Source organism: Botryllus schlosseri, chromosome 2, assembly GCF_051294905.1.
Source record: "Botryllus schlosseri isolate E-star chromosome 2, Bs_hap1, whole genome shotgun sequence".
NCBI classification, from domain to species: domain Eukaryota; kingdom Metazoa; phylum Chordata; class Ascidiacea; order Stolidobranchia; family Styelidae; genus Botryllus; species Botryllus schlosseri.
This window is the reverse complement of record NC_137237.1, coordinates 18,832,078-18,849,959: the sequence shown is the minus strand read 5'-3', so window position 1 is coordinate 18,849,959 and position 17,882 is coordinate 18,832,078. Positions and strand designations below refer to the sequence as shown.

At 39.7% G+C, this 17,882-nt stretch overlaps 2 protein-coding genes and 1 non-coding gene across 4 annotated transcripts; all 3 read right to left on the bottom strand.

The window, feature by feature from the left end:
* Positions 1-1,029: 1,029 nt before the first annotated feature.
* LOC145434726 (small nucleolar RNA SNORD2) lies at positions 1,030-1,094 on the bottom strand. The gene has a single exon (XR_013913549.1). It is a non-coding gene; the product is annotated as a small nucleolar RNA SNORD2 (small nucleolar RNA).
* Positions 1,095-1,626: 532 nt separating this feature from the next.
* On the bottom strand, positions 1,627-4,753 carry LOC145434001 (large ribosomal subunit protein uL14). Its single transcript, XM_080311280.1, has 5 exons — positions 4,607-4,753; positions 4,416-4,499; positions 4,227-4,355; positions 1,932-2,045; positions 1,627-1,748 (listed from the first exon to the last, which is right to left on the bottom strand). The coding sequence occupies exons 1-5, from the start codon at positions 4,617-4,619 to the stop codon at positions 1,666-1,668; spliced, it is 423 nt and encodes a 140-aa protein (XP_080167406.1). The 5' UTR covers positions 4,620-4,753; the 3' UTR covers positions 1,627-1,665.
* Positions 4,754-5,304: 551 nt separating this feature from the next.
* LOC145433999 (uncharacterized) lies at positions 5,305-13,757 on the bottom strand. 2 transcript variants are annotated; one of them, XM_080311278.1, is made up of 5 exons: positions 13,614-13,757; positions 12,108-12,508; positions 8,423-8,574; positions 8,178-8,354; positions 5,305-5,695 (listed from the first exon to the last, which is right to left on the bottom strand). In XM_080311278.1, exons 2-5 carry the CDS (start codon positions 12,357-12,359, stop codon positions 5,590-5,592), a joined length of 687 nt encoding a protein of 228 aa, XP_080167404.1. In that variant the 5' UTR covers positions 12,360-12,508; positions 13,614-13,757; the 3' UTR covers positions 5,305-5,589. The 2 variants fall into 2 exon arrangements, with proteins under 2 accessions (XP_080167404.1, XP_080167403.1); XM_080311277.1 differs by lacking the exon at positions 13,614-13,757 and adding an exon at positions 13,588-13,594.
* Positions 13,758-17,882: the final 4,125 nt, after the last annotated feature.

Here is a 17,882-nt window from a genome sequence, read left to right as displayed (position 1 = left end):
TCTTAGTAGTAAAGACTGCGCGTGGAAATCAGTTAGTTTGGAATTCAGCCTTGTTCCGTTGATGTTCATGGTCTAAGATGCATGTAGAACAAAGCAGGTAGTTTCATGTCCATCTTTTTTAGGTTGGCGAACTTGTCGATTACTTCCAGAATACATTTTCACTTTCAGGGTAAAAACTCTCATCGGGCCGGATCTGGCCCGCCCCTGTACTAGTTGCTGTGCAAGTCAAAGTGGCGTTTGGAAGCTTGCTTTCGACCTTAGCTTAGGAAAAGTCAATATGTGGATGTTTTGGTTGAGCCGTTTTACCAGCGTGTACACGCTGGTTTTCATCATGGTCATATGAAGAAGTCTTGAATTGAACCCTAGATTGTCGTCGCAATTTAGCCTACAGCTGCATGAGTTCATATGCCACTTTGTCGGCATTTACCATACACATTTGGAGTAATATACACTGTAATCTGTAAATATGCATTCAATTCGGATACAACAAACAAGATGCTTTTTTTACATTGTCAACACTAGACTTGAAATATTTGTGTAGCAAAGTTAGTCGATTCTTGGTCATGGGTCCGCACACTGCGTTTGTTTGACTGGTCCCGTGATTGATGATTCTATAAAAAAATGACAATAGGCTATATGTAATCTGCAAACCAAGCCTTAATTCTCGAGTCATATGAAAGTCCTGCTCAGGATAAATTCAGTCAGCATTCGACTATCAGTCCCGAAAGATGTGAACATCATCACAGAAAACTGAAACAGAGACCAACATTAGCACGTAGCGGTACCTTACCTGTTTTTCGGCCAGTTCGTCCACAATACTTCCCGTGTTGTCGATTCCTGCTTTGCTACTGTTTGGACGTTCAGACAAACAACGACCCAATGCTTCTCAGCCCTGCATCACATCGCGCGTATATACACGATACAGCGCAATGCAGAATGGGCGATCTTGGGAGACTGGCCCAAACCTGTCAAATATATGTACATCTGCTAATCTGAAAACCAAATTTGCAGTCTCCGGCAATCTACAGGCTCTGCTCAGGAAAATTGGTCAGCATAAGATATCAGTCCCGAAAGATGTGAACATCATTGCAGAAAATTCATAAGAGACCAGCATTCAAAATTGTTAAAGCCGCCTCACATTTTGTCCCGATTGCTTACAACTCCTGTAATATTTTCGTAGCATTATATTCATCCTTTAATATGCTTCAGTGTTAAGCTGGTGTGATGCAGTAAACACTGCTTGGAGATGGAGACTGGTCCAGTGAATACCAAACCTGTTACAAAGTACATACATATTTAAATCTTGAGATCCAAGCTCGCAGTCTTGAATAATTGACCGGTATTTTTTTGAACGAGGCATCAGCCCCACAAATTGTGAACATCATCAATTAAGGTGCCTTACCTTTCACTTGACCTGATCACAGACAATTAACCCTTAATTATCTTCAAGTGTGGATACGAACCATTCCTTTAGTTATATACACTTTCGACTGTCAAAAAATGACTTCTGGATGAACTTGCATATAGCTGATCCTGTATTCCTCAAGCTAGTAGCATATAGTGCATCTACACTTACCAATCGAGCTCAAAAAGTGACTTACATACAACGCAAACACTACAAAGACATGAATTTTAGCAATTTATTTGTAGTGAATGAACTGGAAATTATGCGATCGATCCAGCATTTGAGGCGATTCTTGGCCATAAGTCTGCACATTCCTTGGAGACTGGTCCAGTGATCGCCGAACCTATAAATAACGAGTGCATTTGTTAATTGGAAAACCAAGCTTGTAGTCCCAAAACTCCCAAGCTATGTCTTGGCTCTGCTCAGGATAAGTCGTCAGCATAAGATATCAGTCCCGAAAGATGTGAACATCATCGCAGAACATTCAAATAGAAACCAAGATTTGAACTTCTGTAAGATGCCTTACCTTTCATTTCGCCTTTATTGTTTACGATAACCCCAGCATTGTCTTCAAAGTATAGGAATATTCCATTCCGCCTCCGATACGCTTTAGATTGCCGTATAACGACTGCGGGATGAACTAAAAATTATATTTGAATTACAATCCAAGCTCGTTAAAGTGGCATATTGCTCATGTAACTGCACAATTGCACATATATAAATTGCTATACCAGTGGTTCCTGGTTCCAGCGCCCTTGTGAATTATAATTATAAGGTTTACACTATTTGCCTGAAATGTATGATACCAGAATTATTCCATGCGACAATGCGGATTTTTCACCTGTCAAACCACGGCACAATATTGATATTATAGCACGTAATTCTGATTTTCCATTGAGGTATTTGGATTCGTGATTAGTTACCATAGAAATGCCAGCTTCATACAAGTATGATGTTTGACAGCACAAGATCTTCACAGACCATGTTAAAATGCACGAGTCTTGACCATGAATTTGGATCGAAGTACATGTATATAGTTTTTAAGGCAGATCTGAAGGCCAGAAGGTTTAGGGTGTGAATTCAATGGTCGCAATTTTTCAAAATATAGACTGTGCTGTGATATATGTTCTGCAGTGCACATTTGTTTGATGTAAGTATAGCCTCCCATCGTGGCACGCACCAGGTTCTATTACTCGGCGAAAAGACTCAACATTTTAGGCACTAACTAGGGGACTAAGTCATACAATGGCACACTATAAGGCGAATCTGCTGTGCTTGTACCATAAATAAGATTAATAATCGTGAAAAATGAATCAACATTCAAAAGTATTCACGGCGTACATGACCATCGACTCAGTCTAGCATAACAGTTCGAGAACCTCTAATATGTAGGCTACTCAATAGAATTGACACTTTCAACGGAAAAACATGTCATCAAACACAATTCAACTGCTTGTAAACATATCAGCATTCTTGTAATTTGCATCCAATCCACAAATTTTATCGAGAAAATATCAACATCAAGGTGGTATGAAGTAATGAAAGGACTGTAACAGACGTTCATTCATTTGTAGAAAATACGACACCAGGCAATCCTTTGCTAAATTTGAGGTGGCGAGCGCTATAATCTGTTCACCTACATATACAATCTTCTCTATATTTACAACGACGATCTAGGACTAGGTAATAGATCAATTAGTTATTGACGCGTTTGTGCAAAAATGACATTCAAAATATTTTGAATGGGGTTGAGTGAAGTAGGGATGCCAAGGTGTGATGCTGGTATTACGAATTCACAAGATATTTATGGTTAGTAATGTTATGGAAAAAGTTTCTCACAATATAACACGAATTTCCATGCTACAAATCACGAAAAAGCAGGCCTAAATATTAGTTGGATCAACAATTAGGCACACGAATTAACAACAGATTTATTAACAAATTTGACGCAATTTAGTTATTCATTATTAATTCTGGGTTTCCAAAGTCAATTTTATTTTTGAGATTTAATACTTTTAACTGCAGTAACTTTGCTTTTACTGGTTAAAATGGAGCAAAAATTGAAATGCATTGGTCTTTTAGGCAACTCAATCAACAGTAAAATTTAATACATTTTCTCATTTTTATAATAAAGTCAAAAATTATAACTGGCTCTGCATTGGCTTCGACTGGTTGGAATCGAGCAAAATTTGGTATGCAGCATTTATTTAGGAAATTTGACAATTTAATCAGTGAATCCCCAGAATCTGAAAACTCATTTTTTAACGACCCTATTATCCCATAATCAACCGAGAACAAAATTACATCCGGTCAGGTTCATCATAGTAATTATATGTCAGATTGATTCAATAGCTTATATGCACGATTTCAATGTGTGATGTGCTCATACTATTTAAATATGCAGCCAAACACAGCCAAATACAGGGAATATCATTTTCTTGAAATTGCAATGCGCTGCATATTTGTCGTTTAACGGTTTTTGTTGCTTTTAGATGTAAATCAGTGATGCATATCATAAGAATGGGGTGGTACAGCCAACTCTCATCAATGAACGAAAGATGTCAGGAACAATCCAAGTGTCAAATTATGCACATGGCTCAAAAGTGATAAGATAACTGATGATGGCAACTAATGATGCACTCCTTTCAATCAATAAAAAATTAAATAATTTGAATCCAACTCATTAACAATATCAATTGAAATTTGCAACTTCGAAAGACTGTTTAGAAATTACAGTGAGATTAGACATAAGTTGAATGGTCCAAATCTTGAACGAGTTATGCGAGCTGGCGATCATGGACACATTATAAACTTGACGAACCCTTCTTTCGCAGTTCAGGCTTTCCCTTTTTCACTGTTGCCAAGACCATATCACCGGCGGCAGCAGCTGGAAGTCTGTTCAGACGCCCCTTGATTCCGTAGACAGAAATAATATATAAGTTCTTGCCCCCTGCGAACAAAATCAGCAATTATTATACCGTGGAATGATGTTTTAGAGCTATATTCTCACCGGTATTATCAGCACAGTTTATGACAGCCCCGACTGGCAGGCCCAGGGCCATGCGAAACTTCCCTCCTGAAGAACCTCCACGTCCTGAAAAGATGGGTTTATACGATTAGAGCCGTGATGCATCATGAGGAGTCTTTTCATGAAGATCAAATAGACGATGAATTCAGATTCGATCCCTAATTTGATCTCACCTCGCTTCGACATCTTGACGGGCTAAAAGAACGATACCTCCGAGTTGTCAGCGAGAGCTCTCGAAGCGTGACGAAAGGCGCTTACATATGGCTCATTTGAGATTTCTGGACTAGTACGGAGCTGGGGGTTCCTTCATTTTACTGAAAAGCTTTTGCTATTGAACCAATCGAATAAATATCTTATCTGCGTTTCTGACGATAACCTATGATATCAAATAACGGAAATTAAATTAATATGCCAATACGCTGATTAAATCTCGTGACATTCCGCTTCCAACCACCAGCCCATGAAACTATAGTCCAAGTCGTTTTTGCACCCTCCTGTCTTGTCATTATATCGCAATCCTGTGATGTTCCGTCCTGATAAAAATTATAATAAAATTACTGACAGCCGCCATCCCCATTTGCAATCTCGATAACACGGTGATTGGGATAGTCACGATCTTGAATTAGCCAACTCATAATTATCTTCTGTTGTCGAATTGTGTCTATCTAAGAATCGACCGAAAATATTACGAAAGAGGATACTCTACAACTCAAAAACGCGATTTCACATCATCACCGATTCACGTTGTGGATTGATGAGGACTTGTCAAGTCTATCTGCATTGCTATCAATGACGATACTGGTGTGGAAATCGGACATACTGAACTTTCTGACGAAGCGACCCTCCTAACGCCATAATCTTTTTAAACCAGTTCCTCTGATCAAGTAGCAATATATATATCTATAGTTGATGTACAATGTACATCTATAAATCATACATTTATAGATGGAACATGAATTTCCAGACGATAGAAAACCATCAAGTCAAAAACAAATCCATTTGCACTTTTGTAGTATTCAGTCCGTCTGCTTTGCCAATGATCACCGCCCATGAAAAAGGTGATCCATGGAAATCGCCACCGTTTGGCTCGAAAATAGTCGAGTTTATACATCGCTGGTAGGGCTGATTAGTTGATTTTTCAACCTTGATGCATTGTTCAGATAGTAACACCTTTGCTGCAAGTCCTTGATACCAATGAAGTGAACATCTTTGTAATGAAGCGGAGTCCTGTTTGACCGCCAGGAATGTAACTGATGATGTACCTGAAAAAAATTCATTGTTCGTGATACAATCTGCGAGCAACCAAGCCCTTAACCTACAAAAATCGAACTTCAATATTTGTGAAAGTGAGACAGTCATAATTCTTAAATAACACTGTGGCTCAAGGAGAGATGGTCAGTAATGAAGTACTTCAACTTTTCCAGAGTAGTTAAGTATTTTTCCTACTTACAGGACTTAACTTGAGTAAGTAAGTTCCTTTTTGCAATTAAATTTTGTCAAGTAGAAAGTAGTTTTGGAGTATGATTATAACACTTTGAAAGAATTTGTCATAACGGCTGGGCAGGAATAATAGCCTCTGTATAGCAGGCGGTAACTGCAGTGATTTGCAGTGTAATTTGTCATTGTGCGTCAGTCGCAAAGGAGCACCCTGCAATTCCCAATTTGGCACCTCCATTTACCTGCTATAAGTATGTGAACCCTGGACTAAATCTACTTTCGTCCACTTCCACGGTTACTTTATATTACAATGTAAGCTTTAAACATTTTAAATTTGATACTATCCTATCCTTGTAATCCCAATTATCAGATCTTGGACCATTTACTGGTCACTCAATTCATTAAAATTATTCAACGGAAAGTGGGCGTTGAACGAAGTACCAAAATAAGGTATACCAAGATCTCCTCTACTATTTACTCAATGAAATTATCCTAATTATGGTGAGGTCCATAAACCGATTCCCTAGTCTAATGCCATTATTGATAAAATTATGGATTGCCTCTTGGGATGAGGTACGGTGATCCAAATTATAGAAAGCTTACAACAACAATAGCTTTGTTATCATATTACTAATCTTAACAATGGATCATTCAGAGAAGACACACTCTAACACAGTGGTTCTCAACCATTTTGTCTTCGCAAACCCCTTTTGGCCGTCAGGGACCGTTGCGGACCCCCTCAAGTTTTCGTTCAAATTTAGCTCAATTATCGTGCAACCGTGATATGACTTGTGCAAAATTTAATTCTAGGATAGTGATAAATAGCAATACAATGACTTATCTTATAAATACTATCATACATTATGTAGAAATTGCATCGATTTTTAGGTGAACTTATTGAAATAAGTGATTGTGTCTTGAAAATCCTCGCTTTTAATTTGATATGAATGTGCGGAGACTAACAACTTGTAATCTTTCGAAATCACCCTGATTGACCTTACTACTCTAACTTTTCATTTATCCACAAACCCCGACAAAACACCCTACAATAGCAATATTTGTTTGTATCATTAGGTTGCTGTCAATTTATCAATTAAAATGGGTTTCCACAGTACGATAATTCATTTCCGACGGCCATTTGTGTAATGTGAGTTGCAAAGTTTTACCAGATATGAAGCGAATTTAAAGAGCTTCTTGGAGGTACAGAACTCCAATATACAATTGAATAGTATATTCATATTGAAATGAACCCGAATATTTCTGAATATACTATTCAGAATAAAATTCATCGTGTGGTTATTACCTAATTGAAAAAAAATCAGGCTATAAATCATTTTGCAAATTTGTAGGTCTCGCGGACCCCAGGAAATTGCTTCGCGGACCCCCGGTAGAGAACCATTGCTCTAACAGAAAGAGAACGAAATCGACTGTTTTACTTACGTTGTCACAATATTCCAGCGAATTCTACTGAAAAATCTATAACTGACCATTTCACACACCATTGTTTCTGTTAAAGCGTTCTATACATAATTCAATTATTCACGTCCGAATGGTAAAGATGAAGTTTTGCAAGGGCTAAAAATTGAATAGGGTGTGCACTGTGCAGCCTAAGGTGATTAAAGGGGCACTGCGCTCTAAAAATGATGTGGTCTCAAATTGAAGATAAAAACGAACAAAGATTTTTGGCTGTTGCCATTTCCTTCAGAACGCCACCGTAATAGAGCTGCAAGTTATTGAAATTTCTACAAGACCAGCTGCCGCGGCTACTTAACCCGTTACATGGCACGATATTTTCACCGTCGCACTTGCTCGACGCGATTAGGCAGTCACGCAGAGAACGAATTTTAGATAGTTGTCAGCCGATGTTATGAAGGAAATGGGTATAACTTTCGTTCTCTGCGTGACTGCCTTATCGCGTCGAGCAAGTGCGACAATGAAGACATTGTGTCATGTAACGGGTTAAGCAGCCGCTGCAGCTGGTCTTGTAGAAATTTCAATAAATTGCAGCTCCATTACGGTGGCGTTCTGAAGGAAATGGCTGAGGCCAAAAATTTTTGTTCGTTTTTATCTTCAATTTGAGACCACATCATTTTTAGAGCGCAGTGCCCCTTCAATTCTCATCGTGCAACGAATGGTCATTATTGGCTACTACCACCAGATGCGATACCTATGGCCACGGATAATTTGTAGTTATTAAAACGAAATATAGAAATAATGATTGAAATCAGATCTGCTTTAACAATTTTAGGCAGGAATTTAGCTGGAAATCTACAAAAATATTAACGGATCTAAAATTGGTACACTCACCAGGTTAGAGCGATAATCTGAATAACTGCTGCAACAATAGTAAGGACGGTGCTTCTCAACCACATCGCAAAATACAATGTCGCAAACAGCGACCCAAAATATGCTACTGTAAAAGGAATCCTTTCCTTTGTGAAAAGGTGTTTCATATGATTCCAAGGACCCCACAAAAACGAAAAGCTGAAAAAAAAAACATCGCATCAATGCAGTCTGATACACAACAATGAATGCAACATCAGTCTACTCACCTATTTATCATAAATAAGCTCCCTAAGCTGTACAAGAGCGAGAATTTGCGCGCCTTTAATACTAGAAGAGGGGCATACATTGCCGCAAGAGAGAAACATAATATTCCAGTGAAAACGCAAACTGCAAATCCAATCAATCTTTGCTTGCGAGTCTGAAGAGAAAAATATTTTGGATGAGTTGATCAGAAAAATACTGAAATGTTCAAGCAGCCAACAAGTTGAGCACACAGAGGAAGTAGAAGTAACAATTTCCAAGATATTCCAAAACTACTTGAAGTAGTAGAAAACAAAAGACTGAATAGTACTCAAGTAGTTTTGCAGGAGACATTTGGTCAAGTTGTCGCATAAATTTAGCAGTTGGTACATCGTAAATGTGTTTCTATCAAAATTGCACACATCCAGACGACTGATGACAACTCCACTAATTCAGGGATTTTCGAAAATACATATTCTGCTACCTTGAGAGAGAGAGAATTTATTCCGTTCCATGAACATTGAAAATACGTAGATACATGAATACAAAGCAAAGTATATATAATTCAATTCAGAACCAGGCTGTAGCGAAGGGATCGGAAGATCATCAAGACAGCTACAGCCTGGAAGGAGGCTGGTTGTAATATGAAACTTTAAACTTTAAAAATATAACACGTTCGCAATGTGTCAAAGCAGATGAAAACTAAGCGGGAACATTCACAGTATGTAACCTAAAGAATGGTCAAGATAACACTTTGGCACTGGTTACAGGCCATTTGCCCGTCAAAGCAATACAAACAAATCCCAAAACAACTTCTACTTCACAAAAGTCAGAGGCGAAAAAAGTAACTGGCATTGTGTTAAAAGCTGATAGGTAGAAGCGGAAGTAGTCTGACAACAAAACCACTTGAGTAAGTATTCAAAGTCGGCATAATCCACTTGAATACTCTGATAAAGTAGAGGTGTACTTTATTACTAACTAAGTAACTATCCCAGTGTTGGGATGACTCGAGTCATGACTTGACTCGAGTCAGACTCGAGTCAACTTTTTCGCATGACTTGACTTGACTCGAGTCACTTTGCAAAAATGAATTGACTTGACTCGTTTCTTCAGAAATGAGGATTGACTCGTGACTCGGAGCAAAATTTACGAGTCAATTTCAAGTCATCTAGTAAACGGTGTCAATTAAATCGCTGCATCTCTTTGATGTTCGGATTGTTCGCGATACGCCGGTGTGACTTGTGAGAGCAAGCAGTCATTCACAGATTGTACTTTTCACTGTTCCTCGATTGTTACATCACAACATAGGCGCTGAACTCTAATTTTCCCTAGGTATGCGAGATCGATGACGTCACAAAGGGATGACGTCATAGTGCGCCAGAATTGGCAAATTAGCCGACTCGCAAGCGTTCAATATCACCTGGCACTTGTATATGGTGACAAAATTACGATATGATTAAGCAGGCCGCGTAGCCAGCCGGCCGCTTGCTGAATTGATTGAATCCATTTCAAATTTACCAAGGTAGCATTAGTTTAGTATGGTTAAGAACATGCACCAATGCCGATAATACATCGATCGGATCAGCATCCTTGTGTACTCGACACATCACGCTACCATAAGATTACCAACGCGTGCGTGCGACTGTGTAGTCAATTAGCGAGCTCGCAATCTCCAACATATTCGTCAACACACGCGCCGGCAATCGGGAGATTTCAATCACTCCGCCTCGAGAACAAACGAATACGCATCTTCGGCGACGGCTAATAAGGTTGCAGGAATTATTTTCCCAAATAGAAAGTCTGTTCTGGACTCTATTCATTAGTGACTTTGATTTCATAGGAGTTAGAAGTTTCAATATCAAGAGCCTGCAAGACATTTTCTGATCGTTCTGTTTTAGTATTAGCGTTAGTCAAAATCAATTACGCCGCTGTCTGTTCACGGTCGGCATGTATTTCAATCAATTCCGTCCATGTTCATTGTTCATTGTTCAATGTCTGAGCCAGTCTGACATCACAATCACAGAAGAAGTGATAGTTCCGGCCGGCGCATAAGATATGATGTTTCTTCACAGCAGGAGATGACAATCGCAACATTTCGCGCATATAGAAATTGACATCTTTAGTGTCGAGTTCTCGGTCTTGTTGCCTCGCGTTGCGTCTTCTGACCACTCGCGTTTGATCAAATATTCAGGCGCATAGCCGAGTTGTTATGGAGTGTGTTCTATAATGGAATCCGCATCGATTTCAGGTGGTTCAAACCTTTCTCAAAACTCAAGCCTTGACTCGCATCTTCTGATGGTTATTGGTTATGTTTAAGTATTAGCGGAAATTAAGTACGCATGTACGCACAAGTCACACATTTTTGCGGACATTCGATGTCAGTAAGTTTTGTGATATCAATCTTTAATCACAACCGATAGACAGGAGCCAAAGCATGCTAGGCCGGAGACGCGATAGTTAGGCCGGCAATGATATACTTCGAACCACGCAGACGCAATTGTGTAGGCCAACGATGTTATCGTGCGCAGGCCAGTGATGGTATAGTGCGCACCGGGCCTATTGCAGATGCGATTCATCAAGCCAGCGGAACTAGACCTGACGGAGACGCGATAAATCAGGCCTGCGACGATTGCGCGCGGTAATCAATGACCTAATTTCGCAATCATCTCAGCGTCGAGATCGCGTTGCGTTACATTGTGCACAAACGATTCTCGCAAATTGGAAACGCGCTTCCGGCTAATTGGCCGTGGCCGCACGCAACACTGATAAAATACGGACAACTGAATTGTAACTGAAGGACGGAGTTTTGTTAAGCGCCTGAACGTATTGCTGCCGGTTTACTTACGTGTTCAGCAGCACTACGAAACGCTTATTTCTAAATCGATCAATTCACCAGTCAGTCAGTAACAGACCAAACCGAATTCTGGGTATGCCGCATACCCAAAAAAATTCCTAGGTATGCGCGGCATACCTAGCATACCTGAGTTCAGCGCCTATGCATCACAAATATATTGACCGAAAACGAAATGATCACAGCTTACGTTTATGTACTAGCTGTAGAATAATCTAATAACTATGTATCTCTGTTTGTTAGATGGCTCAGTGCTTACATCGCGTAGTGCCCAGCTTAGCCAACCCCCTAGTATGATTTGAATCGAACGAATATAGTTTATGCGTTTATAATCTCACGGATGTGTTGATGGGTAGTGTATTGTACCATATCAATTTGTTTCAACTTCTCGGCGCTTCGTATTAGATCCTCCATTTTAGCAGCTCTAAGAGTTCGTGAGTGATACAACGCCTTTTTGCACGTATATTTAACTTGATAGGCTACTCGTTATTTGATTCAAGCGATATCACCAACCAATCTGTCATTCACACAGCTAGCAAAATGTAATGAATTTGAATCATCACTCATACTTTGAAAATTCAATTTGACTTGAATTGTGACTTGACTCGTGACTTGACTTGACTTGACTCGAGTCACCTCCAAGAAACGAGTGACTTGACTTGACTCGAGTCACCTTCTAAAATCGATTGACTTGACTTGACTCGAGTCAAAATGTACAATGACTCGAGATGACTCGTGACTCGAAGGTAGTGACTTGATCCCAACACTGAACTATCCCTGTAAATTATCAGCAGAAGAATCATGTTCACAATTAATTGCGAAAAGGATACCGAGTCTACTCTGAAATGTACGATGCTTACCAAGGCAGGGCATATTGGATCGCTATTAGCTTCAGAATACCACGAATTATTACTTTCGGTCTTCTCTGATCCAGAGAATGCCTTAGGCATTGATATTGAAACAGACGGAACCCATGAAAGTAGTTTTGAGGTGTCAGAGTCCCCTTCAGCGGCAGAGCTGTTTCCACTACTTGTTCCAGAAGCTAAAAAACTTCCCTTGCTTTGCTTTTTTTTATCATGCTCCTTTAAAAAAGCCTGAAGTTTGTCAGCCATCTCCACATTGATATGAGCGCTAGCGACTGCAGATAATGCTGGTTGGTGCTTGGCTACTTGCCAATAAGGTCTTAATTCTTGAATAAGTGTTGTTGCTTGAGGTTTGTGAGAAAGTGGATTGACACAAGTTTTGATTTGTAAAGAATCAACTATAAGAAAAAAAAGGGGATTGGTAAAAACTAGATTAAAAATCACACTTTACTATATGTGTATAATTCAATAAATCTCGTTAAATATGTTTAACATTATGTTTCTCACAATACTGTAATGAATGGACATGAAATCACAGGCATTCATTTCCAGTTAAATAATTCCACACAGGGCCTACATCCCGGGAGTAAGGGTGAGATATTGAGCGGTATTTAAAACAGCAAAGTATGGCTGCACAGATCACACAACTTCAGCATCAAGTTTGAGCTAAGTTTTTGAAGTTACTTTCTTTGCAAACTCTAGATTTGGTGGGTCAGTAGGGATATGGCTGCTCAATTTGGGCAAGTATGGTACATAACTCGTAACTGAGACGTTTCGTGCAAGCCGTGCTACGTACTTTACTTTGAAGCTAGTGTTGCCACTCGAGATTCGTTACAAAACACTAGATTTGCCAACCATAAGCCTATAACACCAGATTGACAAAAATACCAGTAGTTTTTCACTTCAGACCAAAACTACGGAGTAAATCTTAAACTATGAGGGGAATACATTAAAACTATATTAATAATGTTATTAAAAGACATAGCGAATGACAAATACTATTGGCGTGTTCTGCAGATTTCGACGTTGGACAGTATTGGCTTGTCAAATATTTCATTTACCCATAGTTCAACTTCTGCTTACAATAAAAATATCTCACGAATACAATATTCTTCACATTCGGGTCGAGTGTTGGATATGTATAGCTTGTTGGGATGACATAACTCGGCGGTGAGTGGTTTAAGAATATTTCTATTGTCTCAGACTCAAAAGAAACAACACAGAAACACCATAAAGACTTGAAACACCGTAAAATGCAAATACCGACTCCGGCTTCATTGCCTTCAGGCTTCATTCATGACATCACGTCCTTATGTGGCCCCAAAAACATTTTCATAGTGGCTATACATCAGGTAGATAGGGCGGGGATTATATAAAACTGTATATCCCATAATAGCTATATACGTAGTTGCATAGTGATGTGCTACAAGTCCTACCGGCTATGGCGGCTAACTATACAATACACTCAACACTCAACAGTAATACAACCACCAGGTATCATACCGGTATGAACTCCGGGTTAATTCCAGAATTTGGACTTCTGGAACTTGAGACAGGGTATAAAACATCATATTTACAGAATTTCGAATAGAACACACTATAGAACAGTGCTTCAAATCAAAATACATTAACTAGTCAAAAAACCCAACTGGTCAAAAAGTTGCAACACTGTTTGATACGTATCATTGATCTGCGAGTCCTGGGGAAATAATATATATCATTGAATCCCAGTATTTCATCCGTGACTTAAAAAAATGGATTTGGAGATAGAAGTAGCGACGAAAAAAATCTACTCAAGTACGAGTAGAAGTAGTACTTTTAAAAGAATCCTAAAACTACTTGAGGTAGACTTGACTGACTTCAAATGTACTCAAGTAAGTAAGTGTCAAAAGCTGCAAATTGAGCTATGCGAAAGGTGCAGAGTTTGGTGCATCATGGGATGAAAATGATAGTATTGATATGGAAATGCGATACCAATCCTGTATAGTATTTATATCATTGTGTTTACTCGAACACTCCGTTTTAGAAAATATCATGGTATGAGGCCCTTCCCAATATAATTCCCGTCATTTAATCGGAGAGCAATACGGAGAAATTGTATAGGATACGGTGTTGCGCACTGTGCGCGATTAGTAAACGTTGATAAAAAATATGGCGGATCGTAAAAATGCCATATATTTACTGTGATGAAATATTTCATATGGGCGATAATCGCGGTGTGAACCGAACCACGCAACCCGCTACCTAAATTATATTCGCCGATACTTTCGTGAAATCATATTGGTTTCTCCATCTGCTGTGCGAGGAGCGCAACGAAAATTCTGGGATTTACTCAACTTTTATGAAAATTTAATGTTGATAATACGCGAAATCAACCCAGGAATTCATCAGGCTATTTTTCTGATTGAAGGATCAAACTACTTCTACTTGACAAACTGAAAATAGCGAAAAGGTAAGTAACTATCACAAAATATGACGAAGTAGAAGTAGCGAGAAATTAGATTTACTTGAGTAAGTGCCCAAGTAGCGGGAAACTACTTGAGTACTTCGAGAAAGTAGAAGTACTTCGTTACTGACCACCTCTCCAGAGTCCACTTTTCCAGATTAGGACACGCCACGGACTGTTAGATTACGATATGATAAGTGAATGCTAGATTGCGAAACAACAGTTTCAAACGTTATGATGGGCCATACTGTGATGAAATATTTCATATATGGGCACGGGCAGCAATGCGGTGTGAACGGAACCACGCAATCCGCCACCTAAATTATATTCACCGATACTTTCGTGAAATCATATTGAAAAAGTGTCCTCCTTTCCCGATTCCAAAATACGGTAACCCTATAAGCACACAGAAGTTGGATAAACTAAGGCTTCCAGTTTCATATGCTCATGATAATACCATTGATAGAGTATTTGAGTCAACAACAAATAGTCACCGTGTAGGCGTGTAACCTGATCGAAGTCGTGGAAGTTTCAAAGTTGCTTTGTTATTATATCAGAATTGCCGCGGTTTCCACAGATGACATGCCGGATCGCGGGTTTAGTCTATGATGCGTGATTCATACGTTGGCATGAAGTAAAAGGAAACTGTGAGGTAATCCTAATTTTAGGGACGAAACCGAGCTTGCGGCTCTGCGCCATTAGCGAATGAAGCGCCTATTCACACTCTTTGTATCACTCGCAGGTGGGAATATACACCCGTGGGATACGAAACGATAACCTGCCCCAGACTTACACCACACCGGTATAAACAGGGTTGCCATCGACATGGACCCAAAAATAAGGACAGTCGAAAAATTAGATTGGCATTTAAAATCATTTTCGTACATACTGTGTATTTATACGAGGCGTGGCATATATCATTTTCCATATTTTCGCCAGAAACAATCTGATCCAGCAACTCCTTGTTCTCAGAAAGTGCTTCATTGATCTCACGGCCGCTCACGTCTAGGTTTACCTTTACTCAGGACCGAAACAGCACTTCGTTACCCCCCAAAAAAAGCAATACGATGGTCTTGGGCCCCCATAGGGCGATAAACGAAACTTCTTCACCTCGCTGTGATTGGAGGCGTCAACAAATATGGGAAAAGGCTGTACACCAAGTTCAGACAAAATCATTTTTGAGGATATATGGAGCAAGAACTCCAGAGATAGTGTAATGGTTATGCGTCCGGCTTCTCGAGCGGTAGGTCGTGGGTTCGATCCCCGGCTGGGTCATACCAAAGACTCGAAAAATGGTATCCGCAGCTATCCTGCTAGGCGCTCAGCAATCACGGATAGCATGGAGGAGAAAAAAAAACGGGGGCGCAGACTAGATGACCTCATGGGGCCGTATCGCAACTCCGTCGCCAAAGCATCTCGATGGTGCAGGCGAGAAAGAATATCATATCTCTCTCTCTCTCTCTTGTAGTCTTGGTCCTGGCTGAAGCAAACTCCTTGCGAGGTTATAATCGGGGAATATTGCGATGTGCAATCGTTGGTGAGGAATGATTGCTGGTTTTTGTCAGCATGGAATGCCCCAGGTATCCTCAGCAGCAGCTGACACACTTCTTGTGTTTTGGGGTATCAATATAAGTTGAAATAGCGGTCTTTTTCATATGGCCTCCAGGTCAATGTCACAATTGCAGATATTGCAACACAGATACCAGAGGAAAATGATCGAAGTTCTGTAGTTGTCGAAAATAAGACAAAATAAGGACGCAGGTCGAAAACAAGGACAGTTGAGTTTTCTAAGACGTGGCTCTTCAAAATAAGGACAAATCTTAGAAATAAGGACGGTATGGCAACCCTGGGTATAAATCAAACACAACATTTTAATCGAAATGGTGCTTGCCTTAGAGACGTCTGCAAGCACGTAGGATTTATAACCGGGGTATAATTCTGAGTTACGTTCTGTGTTCGTGTACCACCTTTTGGGTGTGAACCATGCATATATGCACAGTGCACACTCTTTTCGCTGAGAGTGTAGGTTGGTTTTATGTGACGTGAAATTGGTTCAAATAGCTCGACGTATGTTGAGGTCACACAATATCCATCCCTGCGTTAAAGAGGACCAGCGGTCCGTTATAACACCTGACAAGTTGGTATAACTACTGCATGTGTTATGTGTGTTGTATATAGGCGGTTGCTACGTTTACTGGTGGGGTAGCTGACGTAGCCATTGGCGTGAGACACTACGGTTCTAATATCGGCAGTAGCACGTTTCGAAGTGTCGGAGGTTTATCTGGACTCCTCCGCCTCCACGGCCCTGTTCTTACACGCCTTTAAAAAACACCCAGTCGATGACGAATGCGACGTAAAATTGCCTAGCTTTGAAGAAAATGTTAAAAAATTCTCTATAATATAATTCTATGCACCAATACAGAGGTCGGGGTGTAGGAGTTACGGCACAGGAGGGTGCTATCGACACTGGACTGGATCCTCGGTCACGAGATGGACAGAACGGGCGCGAAGTCAAGAAATTCCCTATCTTATATAGGTGTGAAATTTTGGAACAATGTACCAACTTTGTACCGTACTCTTCCTTATCATACATTTAAAGCTCGCTATTGCAAATTTATATTATCCAAGTACTAAGAAGAACATATCTCATGACCACAGTAATGTTGTTTGTTGTTTTGGTTCATTTAATATGCTACAATTATATTACCACTGTGTACATGGGTCAAATTGTTATTTTCTGATCACACTGTTAACTATGGTAACCGTCCTTCACTAGTGTTGCTGTCTTTTATTTACTTTTGTTTATTTCGTTACTCTTTGCGGTGCTACTTGACTGAGAGAAAAAATTGATCCATATTATAATTAATACTGCCAATATGCTTGGGTGACTCCGGTCATATCGGGTCTCCCAGTCTATACCGTGCAAATTATAGTGAGGAAAAAATTTAAAAAATGTATACTATTGGACGTGAATGTTTGTGGACATTGCCTTTACTATATTTCATGGTTGACGAATAAAAGAACTCTCTCTCTCTCTCTCACTTCGACTGGTTGTATGGTTTCAAGAGAACGTTTTGAAATTTATTGAATGATAATACAGTCGCCTTCATTATTAACTATTAGCAACGCACCTGGCACCTCCACTTTGCTCGTGGAAATCTTCACTGGTTGAAAACCACAAGTGACTAGACTTATCGTCTAATCAGACTCTGCTGATCCACCAACAAATACTGCAAAAATATAACTGATATACTCATCACGGTTGGAATCGTCAACTATGTTTAATAGATCCGAATTGCGTAAAGACAAATCATTCACGTCACGAG

Excerpts from the sequence above, each read along its gene's own strand:
- LOC145434001 (XM_080311280.1), bottom strand. Across the intron at positions 4,356-4,415 it reads AAACTGTGCTGATAATACCG|GGGGCAAGAACTTATATATT; the intron begins GTGAGAATATAG and ends TTTTGTTCGCAG. Across the intron at positions 1,749-1,931 it reads CAATAAAGGCGAAATGAAAG|GTTCGGCGATCACTGGACCA; the intron begins GTAAGGCATCTT and ends CGTTATTTATAG.
- LOC145433999 (XM_080311278.1), bottom strand. The coding sequence starts at position 12,359 with ATGGCTGACAAACTTCAGGCTTTTTTAAAGGAGCATGATAAAAAAAAG. Across the intron at positions 8,355-8,422 it reads AGCTTATTTATGATAAATAG|CTTTTCGTTTTTGTGGGGTC; the intron begins GTGAGTAGACTG and ends TTTTTTTTTCAG. Across the intron at positions 5,696-8,177 it reads CAGATTATCGCTCTAACCTG|GTACATCATCAGTTACATTC; the intron begins GTGAGTGTACCA and ends AATTTTTTTCAG.